General features: G+C 44.5%; 2 protein-coding genes across 4 annotated transcripts in view; both read left to right on the top strand.

Moving 5' to 3' along the window:
• The first annotated feature begins 229 nt into the window (after window positions 1–229).
• On the top strand, window positions 230–19,944 carry LOC146027228 (uncharacterized). Its single transcript, XM_083158181.1, has 8 exons — window positions 230–244; window positions 1,107–1,175; window positions 1,788–1,856; window positions 3,322–3,396; window positions 7,084–7,154; window positions 8,302–8,370; window positions 9,883–11,421; window positions 18,339–19,944. Exons 1-7 carry the CDS (start codon window positions 230–232, stop codon window positions 10,070–10,072), a joined length of 558 nt encoding a protein of 185 aa, XP_083014307.1. The 3' UTR covers window positions 10,073–11,421; window positions 18,339–19,944.
• Window positions 15,517–20,584, top strand: part of TRIOBP (TRIO and F-actin binding protein) — a 50,389-nt gene continuing 45,321 nt past the window's right edge. The window contains exons 1-2 of one of the 3 annotated variants that reach the window (XM_083156495.1): window positions 15,517–15,714; window positions 19,993–20,049. In XM_083156495.1, the coding sequence (XP_083012621.1) occupies window positions 15,709–15,714; window positions 19,993–20,049 (63 nt within the window). In that variant the 5' untranslated portion in view covers window positions 15,517–15,708. Of the gene's footprint in view, window positions 15,715–19,950; window positions 20,050–20,584 lie in introns of all 3 variants that reach the window. The other 2 variants (XM_083156494.1, XM_083156493.1) reach the window with 2 other exon arrangements.

Raw genomic sequence — 20,584 nt, 5'->3', positions numbered from 1 at the left:
TGCCCACCCCCGGTGCTTCACCGCTGGCACACACCTCCGGATCGGACCAACACATCATGGGTGCTAAAAAACACCCGCGATGTGCCACTGATGGGTCCGATCAGACAGATTGAACCTGGAGCAGGTTCAATCTGTAGGGTCCACATTGGGTCTGATGAGGTGACAAACGCATCCGATTTGGGCCGATTTCTCGGCCCGATCCGTTGGAATCAGGCAAATTGGATACATTATGGGGGCCTTCAGAGTACAGAAAAATATAGTACAGTAGGTTAAAACAGGTAAAGATATTATAAGGAGATTGGTTAGCTGGGAGAAGGGAGAGATGATAGATTAGGGGGTCTATGATGTGACAGCATGGAGGCATGACATGCAGTCAGTGTATTGCATATAGTACATAATTATATAGATTAATAACAGAGCTGATATACTGCATAATGAGTGTGTACAGAATGCAGTAATATACTAATAATATTATCTCACTTGTTTTTTCATATATTGGTCCTGTAATAAAGCGCTAATCTATGTATATTCACAATGCTTATTGAGGGCTGCTTATCAGGGATTATACTGTACTTCGTGAGGCACCCAAAGCATAATCCCCAATAAGTGCTGGGCTGAAATAAATAGCCCCTGGCGAACCAATAAGATGCGGGATATTACCGCAGCTAATGGATACTGCCACTAGTAATAATGATAATAGTCACTGTTAATTAAGCACACACACTATTGAACAATCAAATACTGCATGTACTCAATTTGTTACATTGTTATATATAGAGAGTGGAATGTAATACCACCCTAGTTTGGCGGCAGGGAGGGATGTCAGACGTTTTATTAAAGGGGCAATCACTTACAAGGCAAAACCATACCTTCTAAGTGATTTCCCCTTTAAAGAAACATTTGAATTCGTCCGGCTTCCCGCACTGCCACCGAACTCGGGCAGCATTACATTTCAGCTATATTGCTATTAAAATGGGATAATGAGAATTTGGGAAACTGGGGAATATATATGAAAAGTGGCCACTAAATATTATTGACGCTGAGTGTGAGGAACATGTGCATGCATGTAATGGCTACAGAAATAAAAGCATTGTGTCTTTGTGCAGGAGTTCTATGGTTCAAAAGCTAGAAGTGCAAGGAGTCGTGACACCTCACCACACCGGACAGGGGCTCAGGTGAGGGGGGACAAGAAGCAGCTGGAATAAGAATTAATACATAAGGGGCTCCATGATGTGGCAGTATGGGGAGAAGTCAGTGTATTGCAGACAGAAGAACATGGTACAAAAAAAAAAGATCATTAACAGATGTGACATACTGCAAAATAAGTGAAGACAGAATGCAGTAATAATAGTAGTAGCAATAATAATAATAATTATTATAATAGAAGCTAATGTTAAGCACACACAATATTGAACAATGAAAGTGCAGCACATACTGTATTCACTCACATTGTATCATTGTTAATATACATATAATGCTAATAACATTAGAATTTGGGTCGGGATATTAAGGGTATCAAATAAAGGGCCCCATTTATCAACAAGTTTTAGCTATTTAAAACTTATGTATAATAAATGGTTCTCCTGTCAATCAGCTCCTAACTGGCACATCAGTTGGGTGCTGATTGTCTGGAGCACGATTTATCATATGCAATGAGTTTTTAATAGCTAAGACCAATTCATAAATGTCCTCCATAAAGTGATTTGCTAATTAATATTGTAGCTGTGTGAGGAACGTGTTCCTGCATGTACTTGCTACAGGAATGAAAGCATTGTGTCTTTGTGCAGGAGTTCAGCGGTTCAAAAGCTAGAAGTGCAAGCAGTCGTGACGCCTCACCACACCGGACAGGGGCTCAGGTGAGGGGCATAGGCGAATCTAGAAATATGGTAATGGGTGGTCCCAGATCCAAATATTGAAATAGGTTCGACCTTTGTGCAGTGAAGCCGCGCGGCGGAAAGGGGGCGTGGTCTCGTGGAAAGGAGGCGTGTCATCACAAAAGGGGCTTGGTATTGCACATTAGACCACACCGTAATGCCCATTGCACATTTTAGCAAACTCCGTAATACCCATTACAAATAAAGCCACACGCCATAATGCCAATTTTACATAAGGCCACACGCAATAATGCCAATTACACATAAGGCCACATATCATGATGCCTATCACATACTATATAACAAACCGTAATGCCCATTACATATTTGACACATAATTGCCACTTACCTACATGCTTATTGCTAGGTGGTTCTTACTTGATGCCAGGGGCTTCATGCTCGATGCCACGGTCTTCATGCTCGATGCCAAAAGGGGCTTCATGCTCGTTGCCAAGGAGGAATACATGCTTGTTGCCAAGAGGGAGTTGTTAAATTCTCATTGCAGAGGGAGAGTGGGGATTGCTCATTGCTAAGTGGGAATACATGCTTGTTGCCAAGAGGTAGTGAATTGTTTGTAGCCAAGTGGGGGTTAAATGCTCATTGCACAAGGGGAGTGAATTTGCTCGTTGCTAGGGGGGATTGCTCATTGCCAGAGGGGAGTGAAATTGCTCGTTGCCAAGGGGGGGGGGAGTGAATTGCTCGTTGCCAAGGGGGAGGGAATTGCTCGTTGCCAAGGGGGACACTGGGCACACACAATTTATAGAAATATGACAGCCGGGCACAAAAGGCTGTGCGCTGCCCGACTCTATAGTCACTGTCTAACTTCTATGAAAAGCAGCAGCTCTGTCCCCGTCGATATCTTCAATACTCCCACTGGACCGCGAGCCAGGAGTTCGCACCCATCAGCCAATCAGAAGCAGCATTAGTGGTATAGGTGTCCGCTCCTGATTGGCTGCCGGACCGCAATCGCCTATTGGCTCGCCGTCCAGCGGGAGCATTGAAGATATCAACGGGGACAGAGCTGCTGCTTTGCTCAGAAGTTAGACAGTAACTATAAAGCCGGGCAGCACACAGCCCTTTTCTGCCCGGCTGTCATCTCTTTAAATTGTGTGTGCGGCGACGGCGGTATCCCCGGACCACCCCTTAGATTAGCCTATGGTGAGGGGGTACAAAGAAGCAGTTGGAAAAAGAATTTGGAGAAACTGGGGATGAACTGTACTTTTTTCCAAAGCTAATCTCCTGTAGATTAAACATACTGTATACTGTACTTTACATTTTAAAGTGTAGTTAGTTGGGCCTCTCACCTCTATGCATATATCTTACTGAATTGCTATAGTTGTATGTTAAATTCTTCCCCCCAAAATAAAGGAAAATAATTACAATTCAAGTATCCTGTGTCATAGAAAGTATTCAGTCATATATGATAACAATTTGGTACCTCCTTCAGGGACGGACATCATTCCGGGAGCCAGAGTGGATTAATCGGGACAAATTACTGCGACCAGTAGGAGGACAAGATAAGGTTCTCTTCATAACTGATTCCAAATGTGCATTTCTGATCCTTAAAGCTTTGCCGTAATAGCTTACCTAGTAGCGGTATAAAGTTACTGTAATACATAGTTTTGAATAGTCCTTGATCTCATCGGTCTGTTTGTTCTGGTTCTTAATAAGTGCACAATGCAAAAATTCTAATTCTGGATATAATAGTTTGTTTCCTTTTTATCTTGTGTTTTTTCTCAGTGCACACACTAAACGATGTGTGTACCCAGTGACCTCATTAGCGATTGGATCTGGTGGGGTGCCAACAGCAAGTGCATAGATAAACACTTGCCAATACTAGCCAAGACAGCTGATGGTGGTGGTCTTGGGGAGGAAGGGGATAGTCGGGGCCATTCCGCAGTCTGTACATGCAGAACAACATTTACACACTGAACGATATTTCTATTTTGACATTCTGGTTGGCAAAAGCATTTAAAATGTCATCACATCCAATGTGTACCCAGCATTAGGGGGGATGCAATCCTCCGCCACTATTCCCGACGGGGGAAATAGTGGCGGAGAGCCATATGCAATGCTGTCTTTACCGACAGCATTGAAGAGAAATCAAGGCAGAACAAGCCCGACTTTAAAAGCTGACGGGCCCGTTCTGCCGATAACGGCTGTGGATTGCCGAGATCACGGCCGTAGATGGACAATTCGCGGACACGCCCCCTTTTCGCTGATCGGAAGACATTGAATCCCGCCTGCCGATTTGCTGTTGAGCAAACTGCAAACGGGCCAGGGAGGGATCGACAGCCGTGATCCGGGATAGCATCCCCCCCTTAGACTGGATCAGCTGCATTATAATTTATTGTTCCCATTAAATGATGCCATGCCGCATGGTTGTTGACTCCTGATGCACACTAAATGGAATATATCTTATGTTCTTAATTTTGCACCAAGTAGACTATGATTGCAATGGGCCTGATTCAAAGTAGTATGTATCCAATTCAATTTTTCCTGACATTCGCAAATATAAGGAACGACAGGTGATTCATAATTGTACAAATCCCAGCCGTGTCTCTTCTTGCGGCTCAATGGGTGTAAATGCGGGACAATGAAATGTTTGAATAATGAGGGCATGTAGCCTGAATTCATAGCTGCGTAAAGCTTAGCTTATGCAGAAGTAGGGCTAGTTCAAATGACCTTTAATAGTGATGACTGGAACTTCAACCAGCAGATGGATGGAGTCGGTATGGCCGCATAGACATTGTCAAATGTAACTAGCGGGAAACTGTCTTTAGCAACAGTATGTGGCCGCAGTTCTAGCTGGCTTGTATGCAATTTTGAATCAGGCACAATGTCAGCAGGATGAGCAAATCATCTGATTGTGTTGCTTGCAAGGTGTGGACAAACCTTGTATAAGTACAGTACTGGGCAAAGTTTGTGGGATTGAGGATAATGCTGTATTTCTGTATACTGTTGTTCTGTAATAACTAGAGATGAGCGGGTCCGGATCCCCCAGATCCGACAGATCCGAATATCGGGGATCCGGGCCAGATCCGAGCCGGCTCGGGTGTTCCCGCCTGAATTCCGGACCAATAACGAGGCCGAACGTCATCATCGCGCTGTCGGATTCTCGCGGGAGCGGGATCTTATAAAAGACGCATGCGCGCCCCGCCATCTTCACTCCAATCTTGGAGAGGGAAGAGGGTGGTTGGGAAGCTCCGTGTGCTCCGTGCTGTGCTCTGTGCCATGTGCTCCGTGACCTGACCTGTGCCCTCACTGCCCTGTGCTGTGCTCCGTGCCATGTGCTCCGTGCTGTGCTGTGCTCCGTGACCTGCCCTCACTGCCCTGTGCTGTGCTCCGTGCCATGTGCTCCGTGCTGTGCTCCGTGACCTGCCCTCACTGCCCTGTGTTGTAGACTTGTGGCCTGAGCCCTGTAGTGTGATTTAACTAACTAGGTGCTGCAGTGCTCACACGCAGGGGCTGCAGTGTCCACTGTCCAGGGGCTGTCCTGTGGCCCGTGCCCTGATGTGATTTATTTAGCCCTAAGCCCTGTGTTGTGATTTATTTTATTTAGCCCTGAACCCTGTGTTTTTTTTGTGATTTAACTAACTCAGTGCTGCAGTGCTCACACACAGGGGCTGCAGTGCTGCTGAGTAGTACACTGTGTACAGGGGCAGCATTAATACAAGGGGCTGTGTCCAGTGTGACGGCCTATATCTTATCCATTGTCCAGTGTCACAAGTCACTCACGACATATATCCTGTGTCCTGTCCTGTGTGACAACTGACGACATATCCTGTGTCCAGTGTGACGACATATATCCTGTGTCCAGTGTGACGACATATATCCTGTGTCCAGTGTGACGACATATATCCAGTGGCCACTGTGACATCTAACCATTGTGTGACGGCATATATCCAGTGTCCAGTGTGACGGCTGTGTCCATTGTCCAGGGGCTGTGTCCAGTGTGATGGCTGTGTCCAGTGTACAGGAGCTGTGTCCAGAGGCTGTGTCCATTGTCCAGGGGCTGTGTCCAGGGGCTGTGTCCAGGGGCAGTGTCCAGTGTCCAAGGGGCTGTGTCCAGGGTGACGGCTGTGTCCATTGTCCAGGGGCTGTGTCCAGTGTGATGGCTGTGTCCAGTGTACAGGAGCTGTGTCCAGAGGCTGTGTCCATTGTCCAGGGGCTGTGTCCAGGGTGACAGGCTGTGTCCAGTGTCCAGGGGCTGTGTCCAGGGGCAGTGTCCAGTGTCCAAGGGGCTGTGTCCAGGGTGACAGGCTGTGTCCAGTGTCCAGGGGCAGTGTCCAGGGGCTATGTCCAGGGGCAGTGTCCAGTGTCCAAGGGGCTGTGTCCAGTGTGACAGGCTGTGTCCAGTGTAAAGTAAGAAAAATAAATAAAAGTAATAAATAAAATAAAAACACATTTTTGGAGGATGATGGAGGGGTAAATAGTGGGAGATCAGCAACCTGATAGAAGTGCTGAAGCTGCTACCACCAGTCATGACAAGGCCGATACCTCTTTGTATTTGCTGTTTGGAGCATTTCTCTTTTTTTGGGATAGTTTATTAAACTGCCACCCTGTCTGCCCCTGCAGTGCCGCTCTGCCAGGTTGGAAGTGTAAGGTCCACATGTATGTGATGCCCACTGCTGTCGCTTAGCTTAGTCATCCAGCTACCTCGGTATACCCTTTTGGCCCAACTACAGTAAATTAAAACAATTTTGTAAGCTGTGAAGTGATCAAAATTGACTAGAAATGAGTGGAAACTAATGTTATTGAGGTTAATAATACTTTAGGGGCAAAAACAGGCCCAAATTCTGTTATTTTAGCCATTTTTAGCATTTTTTCATAAAAATCCAGATCCAAAACCAAAACCCACAAGGGTGGTTTTGCCAAAACCAATCCAGATCCAAAACACGAAGGGAGATCCAGATCCAAAACCAAAACCCGAAAAAGTGGCCGCCGCACATCTCTAGTAATATCTACCATGATCCACTGCACTCTATCTTGTGAAACACTATTACTCCATGAATTGTGACTTATTCTGATTTCTCTAGTGTTTATTCTGGGGATCCTGGATTAGAAAGTGTGAACATTATTTGTAAAAGATGATTTCCTTCCATGTGTTCTGTGAGCTTTGGACTATCTATGATATTATATTGCAATGTTTTTCACCAATGAATCCCTAAGCTTATTCATAAAAGGCTTACATTAATTTTTGGTTTAGAAAGAAGAAAATACATCTGAACTTGCCTGGAAAAATCGTGACACCTTCCTAAAATCGGTGAGACAATATAGGTGTGTACTGTATATACAGTATGTATAACGCTCTCCTGTGCGTCCATGTGTAAATTGCTGAGACAATCTACTGTAGGTGTTTATATATATGTATAATGTTCTCCTGTACATCCATGTGTAAACTGGTGAGACAGTATAGGTGTATATACATGTATAACGATCTCCTGTATGTCCCTATGTAAATCTATAAGACAGTATAGGTATATGGATGAGACAATGGGGGTGATTCTGGTGCGGTCTCTACTTGGCGAATTTGCAACAGCGACTAATGTTTTATGATTGCGCATGCGCATAATCGCTCATGCGCATGTGCAGGCGTTCACAGCGGGTGCCCACAGAGATTTGGTTAGTCTTTGCAAAAATGACGTCTCCTGAAAAACAAAGATGGCCATCACCTAATATTAGCCTGCAAAAGAGCTAGGGCCAGATGCACTAAGCTTCAAAAGTGATAAAATGGAGAGTGATAAACAACCAATCAATCAGCTCCTGTCTGACATTTTTCAAAGACACTCTGTGACATGGCAGGTAGGAGCTGATTGGCTGGCTGTTTATCACTCTCCATTTTATCACTTTTGATGTTTAGTGCATCTGGCCCCTAGAGAGAGAGAGAGAGAGAGAGAGAGAGAGAGAGAGAGAGAGAGGGGGGGGCAGTCTGACAATAGAGGAGGAGTGTTGAAGAGCTCCTTAAGATAGAAGACGCTGTGGAAGGCCTGGATGGTTGGCTGCCATGCAAAAAAAGCCCTTGAAGCCACTGCCCAGCAGGACAAGATAGAAGAAAATGCCACCATTACTCTTTCACTTGCTCTTGGGGGGAGGGGGAGTTTACTAGTGCTGGGCCTGGAGACGACCTCCACCTAAAATCCACCCCTGGAGCAGTACATATTATTTAGCAATAAATGCACTTTTTTGTCATACACCAGTTACTGCGTCTCTATTGGTGTTTTGGATGCAGAATATTAATCAAAGATATATGCAATGCATGTAAAAACAATCCTCAGTTAAATACATTTACAGTTCTGCTTGCTGTCTCCTAATTTATTTCTTAAATCAATCACTTAATTTTAATGTTTTCTTTATATTAACTTTTGTTTTTCTCCATAATAGATTTTATAATGTTACCATTAACCAGCCATAAATTATATTTTAGACTCCACAGCAGACAGAGGCCTCCCATGACCAATGGAGTTCCAGTCATTTTGACAACAGGAGCAGAGAGGTAAATAATGTGGCACTTGAACCGCTCTAAAGGTGCCCACACACGCACCGATGCTGGCGGTGCGATGCTGTACGATGGGGTGCGCGCTCCCGCGGCACCTCATCGTACAGTACAAAAAGTATGTGCTGCACATACTTTTTGTGCTAGCTTTTTCTAGCATAGCATCGCATCGCATGCACATCGTATGCACAAGGCATACGATGAGATGCTATGTGTGCTAGTTAAGCCCACAACGCACGCCGGGATCGGTGCGTGTGTGGGCACCTTAACTTCTTCACACTGACCTTTTTATTTGAAATAAATTTAGCAAAGTGAACAAATGACAGACTCATTGATGTAAAACACAAGATCTATGTCACATGACAGGACATAGTAATATGATAAATTGAGAGGCCAAAAAAGGGGGTGTTTGTATTAAATAGTTGGAGAAAAAAAAAAGAGAAAGGGGAAAGGGGGGAGGGGGGGGGGGTTGCAGAAAGGAGTAGGGAACAAAGATAAACATAAGAAGAAGGTTAGAGGTTAAAGAGAGCTACAGTATGGCAAATGGGCGAGTGTGGGTTCCACAAAAACAAAGGGTAACATTTATGGGAAAAGTTCTGCACGATAGGCAGGATTACTTTACTTATTCATTTATTAACAGTTTCTTATATAGCGCATACATATTCCGCAGCGCTTTACAGAGAATATTTAAACATTCACATCAGTCCCTGCCCCCAGTGGAGCTTACAATCTATATTCCCTACCACATGTACACACACACACACACACACAGAAATTCTAGGGTTAATTTATTGGGAGACAATTAGCCTTAAGTATATTTTTGGATTGTGTGAGGAAAGAAGAGTACCCAGAGGAAACCCACGCAAGTACGGGGAGAATATACAAACTCCACACAGTTAGGGCCCTGATGAGAATTTAACCCATGACCTCAGTGCTGTGAGACAGTAACCATTACCCCATCCATACTGCCCAATGATACATTTACTGGACAGGCTTTAAAAAGTTGCAGGGGACAGATAGCATATATATATATTTCCATGTATGAATAAGTGCACTGGCCCATATAGATTATCTTGAGACAAACATCTATGATACCAACTGAGCATTTCTCCTGTTGCCAGAAAATATTCAGAAAATGAATAATGCAAACATGTCATGCCATAATAGAGTACCACTGTGCCATGTGCTGTCCTCGACGTCCAAGCACATAAAGTTATGTTGTGCTGTGGGTGCAAGGCCACCAGAATTGGGAAGAACGACACTTCCCGGAGCACTCGGGGTAGCTGTTCAGGCTGAAGGGTGTATGCCCAGAGTGTGAATTGGAAATGGTGGCACTGTGCTATCCAGATTCTGGCAATGACAATGCTGCCCCCCAGGACTCTGGCCAATGGTACTATTCGGACACTCTGAGTTAAGGCTGTAAATATATCTGAGTGTTGGAAGTAGGCTTGCGTTATGATGATAAGCAATATATATATTTTAAAAAAATAATTCTGTAACAATTTATTCCAGAGTCGTCGAGCAAGCGTCACAAGAACAACTGAGAAAGCTCCAGTTAGTCATTCATATGCTACACAAAGTCATTCATATGCTACACAAAGTCATTCATATGCTACACAATACCAACAGCTTGAGAGGCCACAGAAGTTGGAGCAACAGTATAAACCATCAACCTCTAATAATCCAGAGTTACATTACATAAGGTCCAAAAACTCTCAGGAAACACAGAACCATCGATCATCTGGTTTTCTTTCTGGACAAGATCCGTATACCGAGTCTAGCTATATGAAAGAGACTAAAAGTACTGCTGGATGGTCTGGATGCAAGACTGCAGGACCTCTTTCTTATCACACACCACAAAACCAACATATGTTGGGTAACTATAATAGTACTGAAATGCCATTGCCTAAAACTATATCAAGTACTAGTGGGTCGCAAACAAAATGGGACACATCACCGAATGTTGTTGTGTCACGTCCTACATCTCCCCATGAATTTGGTCGAAGGAACTCCCACTTATTACCTGAAGCTAGGTCACCAAATGTTAGTAATCCCATGCTATTTCCACCAGATTCTGGGAGCAAGGCTCACACTCCACCAGCACCAATGAAACAAGAATTACATAGACCTCAAACACCTACCTCAAACACTATTATGAGGAGTTCCCACACTCCTTCACCAGGATCCATTCCTGATGATTTAAAAGAGTTACATGTACCAAATACTCCTGAGACCAACTACAAAGGCTTCCTGAGTCTAAAGACAACATCTTTAGGAACTGAAGGGCCGCCAACTCAGTGTCCAAAAAATGAACATTCACACACTAAAGGGATGACAGAAATCCCCCCCAGTGATTGTGCCACTGACAGGAATACTCAGGCTACAGAACACCATATACCATCAACATCTCCTTCTGAAGAGCCACTAGATACTGAGACCAACTTTAAGGAAGAGACATCATATCAATCAAGGTGGTCTCGATACAAGCCTGCAGGGCCACTTTCTTGTTGCAGACCAGAACCACAGCCCCAACAGCTTGTGGAATGGTATAGTGGCACTGAAAGCCCACTGTCCAAAGTTGTACTGAGGTCAACTAGAACATGGACAGATACTGATTGTAGCAACTCACAGAGTCTGGACACAATATCTGGGCCAGAAAATGTTTGTGATGGAAAAAAATCTCCACAAGAACCTGAGAGCAGATCTAAGAATCCATCAGAAAGTGAATGCCAGAAGCTAAAAACCCCTCCCAATAATACCATTCAGAGTGGCTCTCAGAGACCACATACAGCGTCACTAGAGCCCATTTTATGTGACCGGAAGGGGTTACAAAAATCAAATACATCTGAGAATGCACAATATGACTTCCCAAGCCAATGTTCTATAACAACTCTATGGAGTTCAGGTTTAGAAACGCAATCATCGTTACATCCTAAGGATAACAATCCACATACTAAAAGAAATACAGAGAACCACCAGAGTGATCAATCCACTCAAGAGTATGTAGAGAACTGGGACATGTACTTAAATACCACTGCAAATCCGACAAAGGTGTGTAGGTCCTCCCTCTCCTATGCTATATGCCTGTGTTATGTGGGCAATCGGAATACCGATGCTGGAATTCTGGGCACCGGTCAGAAGTCCGGCACCAGAATCCTAACAGCGGTCAGAAGACCAGCGCCAGTATCCCGACAGAGGTCAAAAGGCTGGTGCGAGAATACTGACACCGGTCAGAAGACCGGCGCCAGAATACCGACATCAGTTAGAAGACCGGTGTCAGGACCTCGATATCGGTCACAATGCTGGCGCCAGAATCCCTGTCAGCAATCCGATTGTAAGTTTACTGGGGATGGTTAGGTTTAGGCACTAGAGGGAGGGTTAGGCTGCACAGAGGTTGTAAGGCTGAGCACCGGTATTCCAAAGCTGGGATTTCAAAACTAACCCCGTACTTTAACTAAGGGGGTTATTTTGGTTCACTCTTTCTGACAAATTCCTTCTTAGATGGACAAAACCATGTGCAGTGCAGGTGGGGCAGATGTTACTTGTGCAGAGAGAATTAGATTTGGGTGGGGTTTTACTTCAAAGTGAGATCTATATTGCAGTGTAAAAATAAAGCAGCCAGTATTTACCCTGCACAGAAACAAAATAACTCACCCGAAATTCTCTCTGCACATTTTACATCTGCCCCCTGCAGTGCACATGGTTTTGTCCATCTAAGAAGGATTTTGTCAGATAGAGTGAACTAGAATAAGGCCCTAAGTGTTTCAATGTGTCAATTATGTGTAAGGATTTGCAGATTATGGGCCTGATTCAGAGTTGATTGCTGATCAGTAAATATGTAGATAGAAAGATTGTCAAATGTCTGCACATACTCAGGCCCAAATAGTGACAGAAGTTTCCATATGGATTGTAAACGCAATCCACTTACAGTTTGACAGACAGGAAGCCAGAGTTTGGGGGTGGACGGCTGCTGTTTTCAGTGAGTTTCCCAAAAATCACAGGTGTGCGTTTTCATGGAGGGTCTGTGTCATCAACATTGGCCTCGATCAGCCTGTGTGTCGCAGGGTCTGTGACATCAACATTGGCCTCGATCAGCCTGTGTGTCGCAGGGTCTGTGACATCAACAATGGCCTCGATCAGCCTGTGTGTCGCAGGGTCTGTGACATCAACATTGGCCTTGATCAGCCTGTGTGTCGCAGGGTCTGTGACATCAACATTGGCCTCGATCATCCTGTGTGTCGCAGGGTCTGTGACATCAACATTGGCCTCGATCAGCCTGTGTGTCGCAGGGTCTGTCACATCAACATTGGCCTCGATCAGCCTGTGTGTCGCAGGGTCTGTGACATCAACATTGGCCTCGATCAGCCTGTATGTCGCAGATGACCAATTCAGATTTATATTTGTACAGACTAGAAAAATCATTAGATGGTACGTGAATTGCGTATGGATTTGCGACCGGATAATTTCTGTATCTGCGATAATTTTGCAGATTTGCACGGGGTGGGTTTTCTTTCTGTTTGGGTGGCTATCTACTTGCAGTCATCTGCAACTTTGCAGATGAGTGATCAGGTCTGAATGAGGCCCTAATATCTATATATCTATGTTTCCGTCTTTATGAATGTTATTAGTTTTTTTGTGGTAGGAATAAACATAAGCATAGGCGTAAGCATAAACTATAGTATTGTGAAATGTTTTCCATGTTTATCATTTACAGCACTGGGTATATATGATATTTTTAAACTGATGATAGTGTGTTTACCATTCAATGGCAACATTCTGATGTTTGCCACCATCGAATGGTAAACATTGATGGTGTTGCGATGGTTATACAAGGTCCCATCCCCAGTTCCATCTGAAGGTGACTATTCTCAGAGGTTTTGCATAAATTGTTATTATTTTTGCAAATCAAATAGTTTTTTTTTTAAAATCGAATTCTGTGGATGCTATGGTAAGCTACCATTACATTGAAAGGATTCAGTATTGAATCCCGGCGGTCGGGATCCCTGCGTTCAGAATCCCGACGCCGGAATCCCGACAGCCGAAATGCCAACAAGGGGGGACGTGGATCGCCCCCCCTTGCGGGCCCGGTGCCTCGCTACGCTCGGCACACTAATTTATTCTCCCTCCAGGGGTGTCGTGGACACCCCAGGAGGGAGAAAGTGTCGGCATTTCGGCTGTCGGGATTCCGGCGTCGGGATTCTGAATGCCGGGATCCCGACCGCCGGGATTGTAACTGCATCCCTATTGAAAGCCCAGTCAGTACCCCTGGGACATCCTCTCTGATAGAGCCCCTAGGCTCCAGCTGCCACAGATCAGATCTGTTAGTGATCCAATCCGCTCCACTACTCCCCCGTCACAGCCGCCAGCGCTGCAGAGCTAGCACGGACTGTGAGGTACTTGTGTATTATAACGGCACCCGATTTCATCCGATATCGCATCCGATATCGCATCCGATATCGCATCCGATTTATCGGCCGATTTGCGGCCGATTTTCTGCCGATTTTTGACCGATTTGATCTGCGATGCGATTTTGCGTCCGATTTTTTGCCGATTTTCGGCCATTTCCTGATGATTTGCATGTTATTCCATCCTTGCACACCCCCAGGTACTATGCGATGGTATGCGATGTGATTTTTGGGAAAATGCCCCTGATTGTACAATTAAATATCGCATAGCAACGCATGCCAGCAAGTGGCATGCGATGCGATTTGCAATGTTAAATGCACCCCCCATTGTTAACGCCACCCCCACTATCAATGCCAACCCGAAGCGTGGTGAGCGCAGCGAGCCCGCGAGGGGCGGCGGTACGCGTCCTCCGACCTTTTCATATCCCCACTATCCACGTCGGCGTGGAGTTGATTTTAGATAGTGTGGCGAGCGCAGCGAGCCACCGAGCCCGAAGCGTGGCCAGCTCAGCGAGCCCCGCGAGGGGAAGCGGATTACTTTACATGTATTCCGCGTCCGCTCGCCACGCTTCGGGCTCGGTGGCTCGCTGCGCTCGCCACACTATCTAAAATCAACTCCACGCCGACGTGGATAGTGGGGGTATGAAAAGGTCGGAGGACGCGTAACGCCGTCCCTCGCGGGCTCGCTACGCTCGCCACGCTTCGGGTTGGCGTTGATAGTGGGGGTGGCGTTAACAATGGCGGTGCATTTAACATTGTAAGCACCCATCAGGGTGATTGTACAATTACAAATCGAATCACTTCACATGCATCGCATGGCATGCATCACATGCCACTATATTGCATGCGATGCACTACGATGGAAATCGGGGGTGTGCAAGGTGTGCAATAATGAAAAATCGGTCGAAAATCGGCCGCAAAATCGCATCCGATTTTTCCATGCGATTTGTGGCTGATTTTCGGCCGATTTCGTGGGCGCCGTGATAATACACAAGTACCGACTGTGACTGCTGCCTTCTATGCATGCCATCTTCTATCTATGCCCCTCCTGGCACTCTGAGCATCCACTAGAACCTTCCATTTGTACACATGCAATTTGGTCAGATAAATCTCATGCAATTTATTGGACCAAATTGCATGTAAAAAAGGCACATCAAGTGACAAATCTCATGTAGCAATCCAGGGAAGCTGATGGGGAAGTTCACAGTCAATCAGGTCCAATTTATCCCACAGATAAGTTGAACTAGTGTATAAGGGGGCCTTTAATTTCGAGTGATATCTTTTACAATAACCTCTAGTGTGTGTGTCTGGGCCTTAAAGTAGGTATCTTCTCAAGTTTATGAACTACATGTCCCAGCATGCCATAGAGCCTACAGTAGGTGGAATGCTATTTCTGTAGTCTTCTGTTATGTTTCGTGCCTTGGTGGCAGGACATGCCCGGTGACAGGACATGCCGGCAGTGACAGTCCGGATGAAAGTATGGCAATCCAGACATCCAGCAGTGTGGTGTCAGTGTCACTGTATGCAGCCACTATAAGTGCTGTGTGTGAGGCGAGCACTGCGGTAGTTCCTGTGTGTGTAACACTGTCTCAGTGTAAACTTCCTATGTACTTTTTCCGTTTCCCTTATTGGCCGGCCGCCTCTCCCCTCCTCTGGGCTCACCCTCCCCAGCTGGTACCTCCTTCCTAGCTGGGGTAGTTTTTCCTGTCCCCTCCCAGGAAGTTTGTAAAAAAAATTAAATAAAAAATGCTCTAGGAAACAGAAACACAGAGATAGAAGGTTACTGAATAAAAGAAGTTGGAGAGTGTTCTTCTTCAGCGAAGCCAGAGACAGGGAGGGGCCGCCTCGCCCGGGACGGGGCTGTGGTCTGCGTCCCCCTGAGAACACGAGGAGTCCCGGCCATCTCTCTGTGGCTGCAGGGCAGGGCTCAGACATGACGGTGAGAGTGACAGGGGCTCAGCAGGATACCTGTCTCACTTGCTGTGGGAATGGAGCCGCACTCAGTCAGTGTGTACTCTGATGTGGGCACCGGGGGTCCTGTAAGGGGATTGGGGTGTGTTTTATATACGGGAAATCTGCATCTTATAGATATGCGGGGGTGTATAAACTGGACCTTTGTGAAATTAACTGGCTTGTGATTAGGTCAATAAGTTAATTAGCCCTAAATATTCTTCTTGCATGGGAAGTATCCAACTTTGTCACCCGTATGAGTTATATTGTCAGAGGCTGCATGCATGTCTGGTAATATACGGTTCACAGGACAAGCTATATAATCAGTCAGCTGGTGACAATAGATGACCTGCTTATATTATGGCTGTAGAGAGTGTTCAGGCATTCCTCATACTGAGAGCTTTCAGTTCCTTTACAAAGTATGTAACCTGTAACCTCTGGGATATTTTATATACTCCTGATTAGATAGATTAACTGGTTCCTTTCCACAATGAAAAGACGGTGAGCATTGTGCAAGTTGAAAGGTGGCCATACATCAGAACGACCTGCACATGACCTGATCGTATGCAGGCCGTAAGCGCAATGGAACGAGTGATCATATGTGGTTTGCTTTCGACCGCAAGCAAAGCTGAATCATATGTGCAGCACGTATGATCTGAGGATCGACCTCTTAACCCGCGGGACTGTCCATCGTACCACACACATTCCTCATGATGTGCACACAATAGATCGCATGAACCATCGAAATAGTGTGTTCGGGCCTGAGATCGCTAGTGTATGACCACCTGAAAGCTGGGTACACAAAAAGATTTATCTGTTCAATGTCATACCTTGCAACTGTCCGGATTACAGCAGGACAGTGTTCCATTACTTGAACACTGTCCCGCAGTCTCACCTGTGGGTCACTTTTTACCATGTATGGGGAGGTAATTGGGGGGGAGGTTACTTTGATCAGCTTTTGATCACTGAATAGATGCCACACTGCATGCACTTATCGAAGCAGGGAAGGGAGCTGGGGATGCTCAGGGAACACTGGTCGGATTCAGTATTGAATCCCGGCGGTCGGGATCCCGGCGTACAGAATCCCGACGCCGGAATACCGACAGCCGAAATGCCGACAAGGGGGGGACGTGGATCGCCCCCCCTTGCGGGCTCGCCACGCAGCGGGCCCGGTGCCTCGCTACGCTCGGCACACTCATTTATTCTCCCTCCAGGGGTGTCGTGGACACCCCAGGAGGGAGAATGTGTCGGCATTTCGGCGTCGGGATTCTGAACGCCGGGATCCCGACAGCCGGGATATTAACTGCATCCCCACTGGTCATACCACCAAAATGTCAAAAATGGAAAGTTTTGAGGCTAGACCACACCTCCCTACCCAAGACCACTCCCACTCCCCTGTAGCACCGCTCTGTTTCCTTTTCGGGCCACCGCGCAGGTGTACAATTTGTCTGGTGGAAACAAAATCTGGTTATGTATGGGAGCAAAGGACAATGAACCATTTGCTCAAAACACTGGAAAACAAATAAAAATGAATGTTTGGATACATTTATTAAATCAAACTGCTTTAACCAAGTTGTCTGAATGATTGTCTGCTTTCCATCACTTGGCAGTAAATGATTTACTGTCCCCTGCTCTCATACAGTACCATGTTTTTGTTTCCACCAGACCGATAAATCTTTAGGTGTGTATCCTGTTGCTTTGTATTGATTAAGACTATTTTTGTATATCTGTCTGTTTATTCATCCATCCACAAAGTGATGCAGTCAATTAATAGTAGTGTTGAAATGATGATGATGTTTTTGCTGTTATTATCACCCCCCCCCACACCTTACATTTAAATATTTCGCACCATCCATGATGTTAACAGAAATAAGGATGAGTCTACCTGCTCCCATTGATATATGATCATAAAAGCTTCTTGGATTTAATAAATCTATTTTTATCAGTATTTTTAATAATTATTTTTTATTTATTGTGTTTAGTATGTTTACAGAAGTTCATATAATCTATGTAGCACCTTTCTCATGCATCACAAAACACTTGTTAGGTGCAGCAGAACCCTTGTGGAGCCATATAAATAAAGGATAATAATAATATATTAGGCATTAGTCTAAAGCTGTGTACACATGCTTAGATTTTTCCCTGTTTTCGATTCAATTTTGCTTATAGAAGCAAAATCGAATCCACGTCGATTGATTTTTAGGACACTTTAGATCTGCATTCGATTCGATGCGCGCTCCTGTTTTCTCAAAATCGAAAAGAAAAATACTGTGCAGCCAAATATCAAATTCAATCCAGTAAATCAAATGTGTACAATGTACCATGAATGTAAATCAAATTCGATATCGCTATCTAATGCAAAAGTACAGATCTAATGCCAAATTGAATGTGAAGATCTAATAGAAAATCGAATCTAACATAGAATCCAATGCAAAACGAATTGTGTGTACATAGCTTTAAAACATCGGTCTCCTTTCTGTTCATATTTCTATCCTTTTTTATTTTTTACTACGTACAGCTAGGCCATGTTTTATGTTTGTCAACCAAAAAGATCTTCTTTTGCTACTTTCCCATTCTCCGTTTTTAATCTGGTTTTCCCTTTCTTTTACGCAGATGTTTCTTCATCTCTACAGATCTTTGTGTGTTATCTTTTACCTATCCCCGGTGTCTTTATACTATTGTGTATTTGCTACATACAGTAATTTTTGTTTTTACTGTATGCCTTCTTCCATTGCATTTAAATTTTTTCGAAAGTTGTCATTGCTAATCTCACTATGGAGTGTATTCAATTAAGTGCCGTAGAAAGAAAACAGCACTTTTTGCCATTTTGAGGTCGAATTTACATTCAAACTATTCAATAAAAGTGCCCTATTTTCTGACTAGCTGAAAAATCCAGCACCGTCAAGAAATGCGCAAATCCGTGAAATGCTAGCTCGAAATTTCTATCGTTTTTTAATTTTTACAGTCCTGTTTCGCCGATGCAGTTTCGACTAAGACTGCTTTGGCAAAACCTGACTAAAACCTGTCCAAAAATTTTCGCAATTGGATACTGAAGTCTGTTTTTAAAAAAAGATTTTTTTTTTTTTTTGTCTAGGTGAAAAATAACTGGCTTAATTGAATACCCCCATGGCTTCTTGTGCTTACTGTCTATGGTTGAGATGTATCAAACTTTTGGAGAGTGATAAAGTACCAACTAATCAGCTCCTATTGTTTTTTGTTTTTTAAATAATGCTTGCAAAATGGCAATGAGAAGCTAATTGGCTGGTATCTTACTCTGTTTTATCTTTCTCCAATGCTTGATAGAGAGATTTCCCCCAATATGTGTTTCTGTATTGACCAGCTGTACGTTGAAGTCTCTCTTCTTGCTTTTGTCTGTATGGTTAAGTATCTTTTGTATCCTTCTGTGGTGTTGAATGTCTGAAATCCTGGGTCATGCTCTGTGTGGTTCAGTCTCACTTTTCGGTAGTCTCTCTTGTGGTATTGAAAGGGTGAAACAGAATCCTGCTTAATACCTCAGATGTCTCCATGTCCCCCTTTGCCCTCCAACCAGAGGGACTCGGCCAAGGGGTGGGATTCACTGGAGTCCTTTCTCTTAGAGACAACCGCTCAGTAATTGGAGAAGGAAAGGGCTGAAGAGAAGGACACAACTAAATGTCAGATAAGACAGCGCTGGTCCTGCAGCTAAGATTTAGTAGCAGATTAGTCATTTAAGTAGTTAAAATGCAGAATACATCCTTAATGCCTCTAGTATATATAGTTAGAAAATGTAGATTATTTCTGAGACTCCCTCAGATGAAAGAAAAGTAGCGGCAGTTATAAATATACACATAGACATCAGAGAACACTATTTGTGAAGGTGAGAGAACTGGTTTCTTGTAGCAGTTGAGTACGCCGTGAGGACCGTTTGGCCTGTCTGGAACCGAGTCCTCTAACTCCGAAGGAAGCATGGAAGAGGGACAGTCTATCTTGAGAATATAAATAGGAGGCCTATGTAGAAAATTAGGTGGTGAGACGTCCATATGTTTTCTTCTGCGTCCACAGACAGAGGTGCCAGCCCTGACCTGGAGGTATGAGGTATCAGTTGGGCATGGTGAAGCCTGGTTAACCCAATAGCTACACAACTGTCACTTTTTGTTTGTTTGGTCTTTTTTTATACATCTCATGTATGTGCCTCCTGCCTCATTCCATTGCTCTTCCATCCACCTGTCCCACTCTTTGTATACAGCTGAATGTTCAGTTGCAGTCGATGTGTGTTTCCTCCCTACAGCCAGACCTGCTGAACTTCAAGAAGGGTTGGATGTCCCTGCTTGACGGCAATGGAGAGGTGAGTCCATACCTGGGTTGTTAAGACACCGTATTGGTTATTTGCTGAGTTTTGTGCCCTAGAACTGGTGTGGGCTGTAAAGACCAGGACACACTCCATTATAATGTGTTTTTAAATGCTGTAGGCTAATGCAATATACTAGTTTTAAGTTGTATAATAATATCCAATATCTGGGATAGGTTTAGACCGTTCTGGTTGTTATTACAGTTGAGTGTTTACTTTAGAATGTTCTGGTTGTAATTGCAGTACTACAGTCACAAAATATTTATTTTATATATAAAGGTGCTACTGTAGCTCAGGTGCTACTGTAAGATGAACTCTTTGATATTAACCATTGATCCAGCTTTGTGTTGCTTCTGTGTTATACCACTGTGTTCCTGAGGCTGCCGCTTTAGACATGTGCCAATGATAGATCCTATCTGTATTGCAGCAGTACTACATACATATAGATGTCACCTATAGCATTTGTATGTGGAAGAGCAGTTTGTGATTACAGTCTAAAACACGTGCATGGAAAGTGGTTAGTATGTGAATG

The sequence above is a fragment of the Crinia signifera genome, chromosome 8 (genome assembly GCF_055691185.1).
Source record: "Crinia signifera chromosome 8, ASM5569118v1, whole genome shotgun sequence".
Classification (NCBI taxonomy): domain Eukaryota; kingdom Metazoa; phylum Chordata; class Amphibia; order Anura; family Myobatrachidae; genus Crinia; species Crinia signifera.
The sequence above is the reverse complement of the archived record's forward strand: the minus strand, read 5'-3'. Positions and strand labels throughout refer to the sequence as shown.

Coding starts and splice junctions, on each gene's coding strand:
- LOC146027228 (XM_083158181.1), top strand. Junction 1,176..1,787: donor CACACCGGACAGGGGCTCAG/GTGAGGGGGGAC, acceptor GTCTTTGTGCAG/GAGTTCAGCGGTTCAAAAGC. Junction 3,397..7,083: donor CAGTAGGAGGACAAGATAAG/GTTCTCTTCATA, acceptor TTTTTGGTTTAG/AAAGAAGAAAATACATCTGA.